This window comes from Ipomoea nil, unplaced genomic scaffold, assembly GCF_001879475.1.
Source record: "Ipomoea nil cultivar Tokyo-kokei standard unplaced genomic scaffold, Asagao_1.1 scaffold1416, whole genome shotgun sequence".
Classification (NCBI taxonomy): domain Eukaryota; kingdom Viridiplantae; phylum Streptophyta; class Magnoliopsida; order Solanales; family Convolvulaceae; genus Ipomoea; species Ipomoea nil.
The window spans coordinates 569,386-579,097 of record NW_017617844.1 but is presented as its reverse complement, the minus strand read 5'-3'; the positions used below and the strand labels follow the sequence as shown (position 1 = coordinate 579,097).

At 37.9% G+C, this 9,712-nt stretch overlaps 1 protein-coding gene across 3 annotated transcripts; it reads left to right on the top strand.

Annotated features, from left to right (window-relative positions):
• Positions 1 to 443: 443 nt before the first annotated feature.
• Positions 444 to 9,335, top strand: LOC109187087 (nuclear pore complex protein NUP1-like). Of its 3 annotated transcripts, none has more exons than XM_019337233.1 (10): positions 444 to 832; positions 2,531 to 2,577; positions 3,284 to 3,399; positions 3,828 to 4,020; positions 4,340 to 4,636; positions 4,722 to 4,811; positions 4,918 to 5,514; positions 5,967 to 6,388; positions 7,042 to 7,361; positions 7,504 to 9,335. In XM_019337233.1, the coding sequence occupies exons 1-10, from the start codon at positions 580 to 582 to the stop codon at positions 8,940 to 8,942; spliced, it is 3,774 nt and encodes a 1,257-aa protein (XP_019192778.1). In that variant the 5' UTR covers positions 444 to 579; the 3' UTR covers positions 8,943 to 9,335. The 3 variants fall into 3 exon arrangements, with proteins under 3 accessions (XP_019192778.1, XP_019192779.1, XP_019192777.1); XM_019337234.1 differs by having other exon boundaries at positions 2,507 to 2,577; positions 7,549 to 9,335; XM_019337232.1 differs by having other exon boundaries at positions 2,507 to 2,577.
• The last annotated feature ends 377 nt before the right edge of the window (positions 9,336 to 9,712 follow it).

Sequence of the window (9,712 nt, the reverse complement as noted above, 5' to 3'; positions counted from 1 at the left end):
TGTCTTCTCATCCGTTGATTCAACGAGGACTGTAGAACGGTCGTTGGTCACTTTATTGTCAAAATATTGTCGGAGTTGGTTGAAATCCTAGTGACCTTTGATAGAATGTCACTAACCAATTTTTAGATTTTATTGGATCAAAATTCGAGACTTATTGACCCTTTTTTCAAAATAAAAAAAATAATTTTTTGACCTTTAATCAAACATTATAAAATTAAAATGTTTTTTTTTATGAGTTATTTTCTAAAAATTATTTTCAAAAAAATATTTTTTAAGTTTTCAAATAATCCCTAAAAATATCAAATTACACTCTTTTTTGTTAAACATAAGTGCAATTTTAACACTTTTTCCTTTTATTCTAAAAAAAAAAAAAAAAAAAAACTTTTTCCTTTAGATAAAAACATTAAATAATTTGAAATGAGGGTAGTTTGCCAAGGTGGATTTGGATCAACTTTAGGCATCAATTTCTGTGTCTGACAACCAAATGAACCCAAATTTACTTTCCCTCTCTCACATTGTCTCTCGCCGGTCTTTATTCGCTGCCCTGCTCTCTTTTCTCTCTCTATACAACTCCGACAAATGTTGACGGACGGCGAACCAACGGCGGCGTACGACGCCGGAGGAGCCGGAGGAAAGTTCCGAAAGAGGCCACTCCGGAGGCCTCAAGCCACGCCTTACGATCGTCCTCCCACTGCCCTCAGAAACCCTAGTTGGCTTACCAAGCTCGTTGTTGACCCTGCCTCCAAGCTTATCAATGCCGGTGCTCAGCGCTTCCTCGCTCCTCTCTTCCGCAAGCGCCTCCCTCCCCCTCTTCATTCTCCGCCAACTCCAGGTCCTCCCCTCTCTCCCTGAATGTGTGTAGTCTTCGGTTAGGGTTAATTTGATTTTGGAGAAAGGTACTGTCTTGAATTAGTTGAACTCGCGGGGGTTCAATTGACAAGAGCTTGGAAAGTTATGTATTTGTGTTGTCATTGCATTAGAAATTACTGTTTTTTTAGGGCTGACTCTATTTCTCAATTAAATAACGGGGGTGTGTAAATCCTGCATTTGTTATCCAGTGACTTGTTATTTTAATTATTGTTATTACTTTAGTGTTTTTTTTTTTTATATCTTCGATTTTGTGTTTCTGCGGATTATTTATGAAAATCCTTTTTATGATATGTAATTGAATTGAAAGAGGCGGTTCCCCCCCTAAAATGATTTGGTAGTTTCAAACTTTCAATAGCTTTCAATATATAGATGTTTTATGTTTCCATGAAAATGGGTGATTTGACATGTATTGAAAGTTCAAAATCTGAAACTGTTAGAAACTTATTTGTAGTGTTATATTCATAGACCCTATAGTATGTGCATCAAAAGTGTGCTTTCTTTTACTTCTTGAGGTTTTTCTGTAGGAAAAATATATCCTACAATTTTTTATACGAATTTGATTGAATTTTCTATATTGGATGACAACATTTTCCAGTGTTTTGACTAAAGATACCTATATAGAAGTAATTGCTAAAAGTCAAATAACTGAAATATGCAATAAATAATGATTGCTGAACAGTTTCTTCTCTTAAATAAATTAGGAGTGATTTAGGGAGTTGGGTGCTTGGGTGTGGTGCTTTGCCCAAGTGCTTACAGATTGACTATTGAGTCATGGGTTCAAGCATTTGAACTGATCTTTCTGAAAATCAAGACAAGGTTACATGTATCTTTCTTCTTGACCATGCATAATGTGGGGGTATTGTGCATAAGTTCTCACCTTTTCTTAAAAGCGATAGTCTAAATGTCTGAATTTAGGATTTGGATGAGTTAAGCTTAAATGCAAATGTTGGCCCCAAATTGACATTTCTGAATTGAGCTGTGTCCTTGCTTGGTCTCTCTTTTTTCTTTAGTTACTTCCTATTCTCATGTACTTATTGCTACTTGCCTTTTGGTGATACTTGCCTTTTTCTTTGTGAGTTTTCTGACTCGTGTGAATTTTGTAGAGTTGGTGCTTTTATGTTATTGGATATTATAATGGAAATTACATTACTTTGTTCTGGTTCACTCAGTTGTTGATAAGTTTCAAAATAACTTATCTGTCTGATTCTCCTCTTGTCATATTACCTTGCACAAGTAAAAGGCATCTTGAAGATGCGGTTATTGTTGTAATTTAGAGTCCTTTCGGTAATAGAGAAGCAATAAAATTACTCAAGTATTGGTAACAATTAGTATTTAGTTACCTTCACTTAAAATTTTATTATGATATTAGTAGTAACCTCTCTACTTAAACCTCTAACAAGATGGGGGATAAGCTTTAAGAATTCATCGATAAATATGTAGGTTGTTATCCTGATATCTATTTCACGGGTTGTTTATCATGTTTTATATGCTAGCAATCAGGTGATTTTTCGTAGTTGTAGATTGCTGTGTTATCATTGTTTTCTGGCACTAGTGAAAGAGGTCTAAAAAAGTACTCTTTCAATAAATTATGTTTACTGTTATTACTTGTGATGTCTCACCATTTTAGTGATGTAAGGCCTGCTACACTTGTTCTGCACAGAGAGAAGGCAAGAGTCCATTGATGTACTTCAGGATTCAGGTCCCAATGTAAGTCTCAATGTGTTTCCTTAAAAGCATAAATGAATACTATTTGTATTTGCAATGGCGGTAGCATGAGTTTTCATGGAACTGTAATGCATTCTTCATGTTTTGTCTGCTGCTTTTATTTCTTTATCTCTGACTTCTGTGTGGGTTGTTAATGCATCTTACTGTTGGGCATTCAGTTATCTTGTAAGTCTTTGGTACTGTGGGTTATGTTATTACGGAGTATTAGGTTTGTTTTACATTTAAAGGGGAGGGGGATTTCTTTTCTTTTTTTTTTTTTTTTTCTAAATATGCATTATGTATATATGTTAATTAACCTTGTGGTTTACAATGCAAACCCTCTATGCCTAGTTCTGAAGGGGCTAATCACATATTGTATTGCCTTGGGGGGCATAGTCTACCGTGAGAAATATATTCTTACATTCAAACACATTTTTGTTACTATCAAATAAAAAGAAAACTAGTGACTTTACAGATATATGTTTTATTTTGATCCTTTAACTTGAAATATAAAATTGAAAGTAGTATGACTGCTACTTCTTATTTGGTTTTTTAAGGTCTCTATTATATTTCAATTGTTTCCGTTTGTTAATCCATATTCCATCATTCTCTCAAGAAATTACGGAGTATTAAATGATTTTACCTCACATAATATTTTGGCCATAGAAGTTACAATTTTTCTTGCTATTTTTTTTCCCTGTGGGTGAAGAATCATTCTGGGGTTCTACAACCAACAGTACATGAAAGCAATGGCACTGCATACCATTCTGACAGCAATGCATTCTCTGAGCTTGAGCAATTGCTGAAGCAGAAAACTTTCACTAGGTATGCTTTGACTCTTCCTGCTGCTATAGTTGATATGGATTTCTGTGTGTGTGTATTTTTATTTTTTTTTCCTGTGGGTGAAGAATCATGCTGGATTCCAACATGTATATGATCACTAGTAATCAGAAAATTTTAACTTTTGAGTGTTGGAGAAATTATTATTCGGGTTATCTTCTGTGGTTCTGGTGTCAATTTTATTTGATTTCAGCCTGCATATGACTAAAAATAACCAGAACTGTTGACTGCAGATCTGAAATTGATCATGTATGTGATTCATCATGTTAATGATCTCTAATAACCAGAAATGTTAACCTTTTAGAGTGTTGGAAATATTATTATTTTGATCTTTTGTCTGTTGTTCTGGTATTTATGTAATTTGATTTCTACATGTATATGATCATTACTAACCAGAATGGTTAACTATGCAGATGTGAAATTGGTAGACTGACGAAACTTTTGCATTCAAAAGTGGTAGATGCCTCTATTGGGGATTGTGACAGAAGAGTTGAAGCTGATTATTCTACACCAGCTCCAGTACTTTCAGGTGGTTTGCTGGAAGAAAACAAGACTGAGAGACTAACATCTCGAGGAGTTTTTACAACACCTGTCATCAGCTCAAAAGTAAGTTCTTAAACATTAGGGACTTGATTGGTTTGTTAGGGGATTGGTCCTCCAATCCTGTTCAATCCATGTTGGGCCTGTGAGATTAGGTGGTGGAACATCACTTTTTTCTTTTGGGCCTCTGAGATTAAGCTGTGGAACCCCACTTAACTCCTAATATTTGAATAAATATTTGGAAGAACATGGGTCGTTTATCCCAATATTTTGGATGAGCATGCTAGATGGTCTTAATGATATTCCTTTGGTTCCATGTGCATTATCATTGATAGTGGTACTCATATAAATATGTGTATCTGACATTTTCTATTAATGCCTTCAGATACATGAAAATGATGTTGCATCTCCAGCTGAGCTTGCAAAATCCTTTATGGACAGTAGGCCATCAAAGGTCTCACCATCAACACTGAGTTTGCGCAGTCAAGCAGTAAGAAAAGATGCATCCCTCTTGAAAATGGTGCCGTATGATTCTAAATCACCTATCATTTCATTAGCAAATAGACCTATTGGTCGTGTTGGGGTTCCTGAAAATGGTTTTAATACTTCAAGATCCCGTGGTAGATCTGCTATATACAGCATGGCTCGCACACCATATTCTAGAGTTCGCGCAACTAATAAGGTTGATCTCTTTCTTTATTTTTCAATCTGGACTGGTGCCCTACTTCCTGAACATCAGTATTTAATACACCTTTATCAACTTCCAGGCTAGTGGCTCCATGGATTATGTCTTTGGTAGGCCTTCATCATCTCAGTCCGTGGTGGAGCATGATGAATCATTTCAGTCTAAACAAGTGGTACTTAACGGGACTGATTTATGGGTTTCATTTCTTCTGTCCTTTACTATCTTGTTATAAACATATTTTTCTTACTTCTAGTTTTTGGGTGTGTGCTTTTTCTCAGTCCGGAAAGCGTAGGAATTCTGTATTAGATGATGATCTTGGATCTGGTGGACCCATTCGGAGGATAAGGCAGAAACCTAATCTTTTATCTCATGAAGTCTCTGGTGTTTCTAAACACCATCTACATTTAACACAGAAAGTATCTAATTTTGTTGAAGAAAACCCGGATTATAGAACTCCCAGTACAAGTTGTGCTCATGTACCTAACAAGTCTTGTGAGACGGCTGCTAAAATATTGGAGCATCTTGATAAGCTTACTCCAAAGAAAAAGTCATCCGAGTCTAAACTAGCTTCCTTGAAAGAGAAGTCCCCTTCTAAATTGACAAGCATGGTTGATGGACAAGGCGTTAGAATCCATGAGGGTTCAGATTCTTTAAAGCTGCTGCAGAATGTCCGAGATAGTTATAAGTCTGAGGATCATTTCAGTGCTGCCACTCCTGATTCCCACATTTCTGGTTTGCCAAAACTGGACGTTGTTAAAGAAAATGGGACAAAGAAGCTAGTTGATATGGCAAATCCTTTAAGCAACAATGAGCTGATGCATCAAAATTTTGTAACTCCTGAAAGGAAACATGCCTATAAGACAAGCTCGTATGAGGTTCGTGCTATCTCTTGTTTTATTTGTTCTACTGCCTTTACTCACTCTAAAAGTTGTTTGACCCTTCTGAAAGCTTTGGTTGCAAATACTTTGTAGTCTCCTTCTGGCTATTGTGAAAGAGTAGGCTGTTTAGATTAATGTGCACTAGTTGTCATTGTTAATGCTAAATCAACTTGTCTTACATGATACCGAGTGCTTGGTTGTATACTTGGATTGTAGATAGTCCCTTATACTGGCCTCTACCTGCCACTAGACAGATTTTTTTTTTTTTTTTTTTTTTTTTTTTTGGGTTGGGGGAGGGGATGGTGCGGGGGTTATATTGTTTTGGGTTTGGTCTAGTGGCCTCTACCTGCCACTAGACAGATTTTTTTATTTTTTATTTTGGGTTGGGGGAGGGGATGGTGCCGGGGTTACATTGTTATGGGTGCTAATACCATGAGTCCTTGGTGCAGAATGCTTTTCAGCTGCATCATGATGTACAATCTATTGGATCTGCACCTAAACCTGTGACCAAGGTGATCACGAAGGCAGAAATCTCTCTTGTTGGTAGCACACAATTTATCAGTAAAGAACTATCTGGAGACAAAGCTTCAACTTCTCCTGAATTTAGGACCCCTCTCGGGTTTTTGAGCAAAAGAACCAGTGAGGTGACTCCTGATGGTGTTATCAAAGGTGTAAAAAATTCTTGCTCACCAACTAGTGTTGATGCTCACCAGTCCCCAGAGGTTACCCAATCAACCTTGGTATCTGACAAATTGGAGCAGACATATAGTAATAAAGTTCTATCTACAGCTTTTTCACTACCATCAGTTACTGAAACTAAAGGGTCAAGTTCAATATTTTGGAATGGGTCAAAGCCAGAAAGCTCAAGCAGGTAAATTTACAGTTCTTGCCTTCTTGGAAAGATTATTAGTAAACTTTCCATATTTGTTTCAAAGCATATTTGTAATACTGTAAAGTCTAATAGATAATGATGGTACTGACCATCTCTTGCTGAATTTTTCTAATTGATCTGTTTGTCTGTACTATTATTTCTGTTTTGTAGAAAGGATGATGGTGTGTAATACAATAATACCCTTTCCTATTAGATAGGAAATCAGTAGTGTTGCAAGTTGTAAAAAAATTTGAAGGCACTCTTTTCTATATGAATGGTTAAGGCTAGTTTTGTGGAAAAGCGAGGTTGGGTAAGAAAAGACTTGATTCTATATTTAACTTAAGCTGGAAAGTGTCTTTATTTGAAAGTGTCAGTGGATAACACACAAATAGAGAAACAGTAGAAGATAAAAGTACAGGACTTAGTTTTAATTTAGCCAAATATATCGAAGTAACTAAGAGAAGTGGTTGTTTCCTGATACTGTATTTGAAAGCGCCATTGAATAAATATGCAAATAGAGAAACAATAGAAGATAAAAGTACTTGACCAAGTTTTAATAATTAGGGTTGTTTCCTTTATTAGCTTTTTTTCTCCCCATCCATGTTTGAAATTCAACTTGTCAGGTATCTAAAAGTATGTGCTTCTTTCTGCAGCCCGGCTAACCTTGCTCCAGACCAAACTGATTCACAAAAAGCTGATAACGTTGATGTTCCATTCGTTGCATCAATTGCAACATCAGCAACTTTTTTTTCCTCAAAGAGTGCTCCTTCCAACACTTCCTCTGTGTGCAATGGCCAATTATCTCCGAGTAATGGCTTCTCATCAACCTCAATTTTGGCTTCAAGTAATTGTGAAAACCATGGGGGTTTTACCACCAGCGGTCCAAGTGAGGCTGCCACTTTCACAACCAGTGTAACTGCCACAAATGTTACAGCAAGCACCTCTGCCTCTGGCGGCAGCAGCATATTTGCAGGTACAATAACATCATTGTTTTCCTGAGCGCCTTTTGGAAACATGGATGCCCTATATTTCCCTTATGTTTTTTCAGCATATCAACAACTTTCAATTCATAAACTTCAGATCTGTTAGTCATAAACTTCCCTTAAGTTTTACAGGTGTGTCATTAGCAGCTGTACGCCCTGAATGTAGCACTTTTGCAGGCAATTCTTCTGCAGCATCTTTTTCAACTGGCAACCTGTTTCAGAGTACTGTGTTTAATGCAGGAGGTTCTGTTGATAATGCAAAGCCAACTCTGCCTGGATTTGGCAGTGCAACTGGGTTGCAGCAGATCACAACCACCCAATTTGGTTCATCAATGTCAGCTCTTGTCTCTGGAACTTCTGGGCTTACATCATTTGGTTCTACTGGTTCATCTACAACACCCTTTTCTTCTGGTGCTATGTTTGGTCCAACTTCTACGGCTTCATCAGAGAGCAATCTTACTGGCTCCAGCAGTGCTGTGATCTCCAACGTATTTTCTTTTGGTTCCAGTTCTTCAGCAGCTTCTTCCACAGCAGCTGCTCCTTTTACATTTAGTTTTGGTGCCAGTTCTACAACATCTTCTCCTGAAACCAAACCACTTGCCTCTTTCAGTGGTGCCACTCCTGGTGTATTCAATTTTGGTAGCAGCTCTGTGGCCTCCTCTTCCAGCAGTGCCACTGCTGCAGTTTTCAATTTTGGTGGCAGTTCTGTGGCCTCTTCTTCCACCAATGTCACCACCACAGGGTTTGGTTTTAATGGCACTGCTTCTCCCTCTTCCATCAGTGCCACTCCCGGTGGAACTTCTACTTCCTCAATCAGTCTTTTCAGCGCCGGTAGCAATGCCACTCCTGGAACATTCACTTTTCATGCCAGCTCTTCAACCGGTTCACAGTCTACCCCAATGACTTCCAGCAGTGCCGGTGTTGGGATTTTTGGTTCAGGTTGGCAATCTCCCGCCTTTGGTTCTTCCCCCTCACCTACTGGTTTCACCTTTGGAGCAACCTCGTCTTCATTCTCCACCTCTAATACTGCACCAATGGCTTTTGGATCATCTCTTGGTGCCTCTAGCAGTCCTGCATTTACATTTGCAGCAGCGTCTTCAACTTCTGCATCCCCGTCCATGTTGGGAAGTTCTACTGCCACCTTTGATGCTGCCCCAGGAAACGATGAGCAGATGAATATGGAGGACAGCAGCATGGCTGAGGATCCCGTACAGTCATCTGCACCCACAGTTTCTGTATTTGGCCAAGCCGCCTCTTCTTCTCCTCCCTCTTCTGTTACATTTGGCTCAATGGTTCCGCTGTCTAATACTTTCCAATTTGGCGGGCAACAGAATCCAGCTACTCCTCAAAACTCATCTCTATTTCAGGCGACTGTTCCAACGCCTAATCCATTCCAATTTAGCGGGCAACAGAATCCAGCTGCTCCCCCCAGTCCATCTCCATCCCCGTTTCAACCACCAGGCAGTCTGGGCTTCAGCACAGGAGGGAGCTTCTCATTGGGCAGCTCCGGTAATGACAAATCTGGTAGAAGGATCGTGAAAATTAATAGAAACAAGAACCGAAGGAAGTGAGAGCTTCAAGGAAAGACGTCTCTCTGGCGAGGTGGTCATATCATTTGCAGGATCCGGTGAGTCATTGTCTTTTTGGCTTGTGGGCTATAGTATCTCCATGCAGTAGACTTTGGGGCACATCAATTTGGTGTGCAATTTTGTCACCACAATACAATATTTCTGAAATGGCATTATTGTCACAATTTTGTATATGTGCCTCTAGTGAATACAAGAATATGATAGTGTTATAGAGTCGAAGTAATACATGATACTATGATAGTGTGTATTTTACCTCGTCCAAATGTCTTATCAAACTTCTTTTTGTATCTTTACGTGTAACATCAAAAGGAAATCTTTATGTAGTTGGGAACATTGATTTACTATGTCTATGATCTCAACTTCTTTTTCCTCACATTCCCAAATTTCCAAATTTTGTGATCGAGAGCTTTTAGTTATTTATGCTTAAAAATATTTGTAACATTTATATTTGCAATTTAAAAAGTACTTCACAACTTTTACTGTTCTTTATAAGTGTTAGTAAGTTTATCTTTAGAGAAAATGGTAAATAGGCTTCTAAACGGTACACGTGTTTTGTAAGTGTTAGTAAATTTATCTTTAGGGAAAATGGTAAATAGATCTTTAAACCGTACACGAACAATGCAATTAAACATTTAACTTAATAGAATTGATCAAATAAGTTTAATTTACTAGTAACTAGCAAGTTACCGGCAAAATGATTGTTGTTGAAAAAAAAAAATTGCCGCCACCAAGTCAACTATCATTGGATCGAA

Bases quoted from the DNA above. Each gene is read 5' to 3' on its own strand.
- LOC109187087 (XM_019337232.1), top strand. From the start codon at position 580: ATGTTGACGGACGGCGAACCAACGGCGGCGTACGACGCCGGAGGAGCC. The intron at 4,021-4,339 runs GTAAGTTCTTAA...TAATGCCTTCAG, and splicing joins CACCTGTCATCAGCTCAAAA to ATACATGAAAATGATGTTGC. The intron at 6,389-7,041 runs GTAAATTTACAG...TTCTTTCTGCAG, and splicing joins AAGCCAGAAAGCTCAAGCAG to CCCGGCTAACCTTGCTCCAG.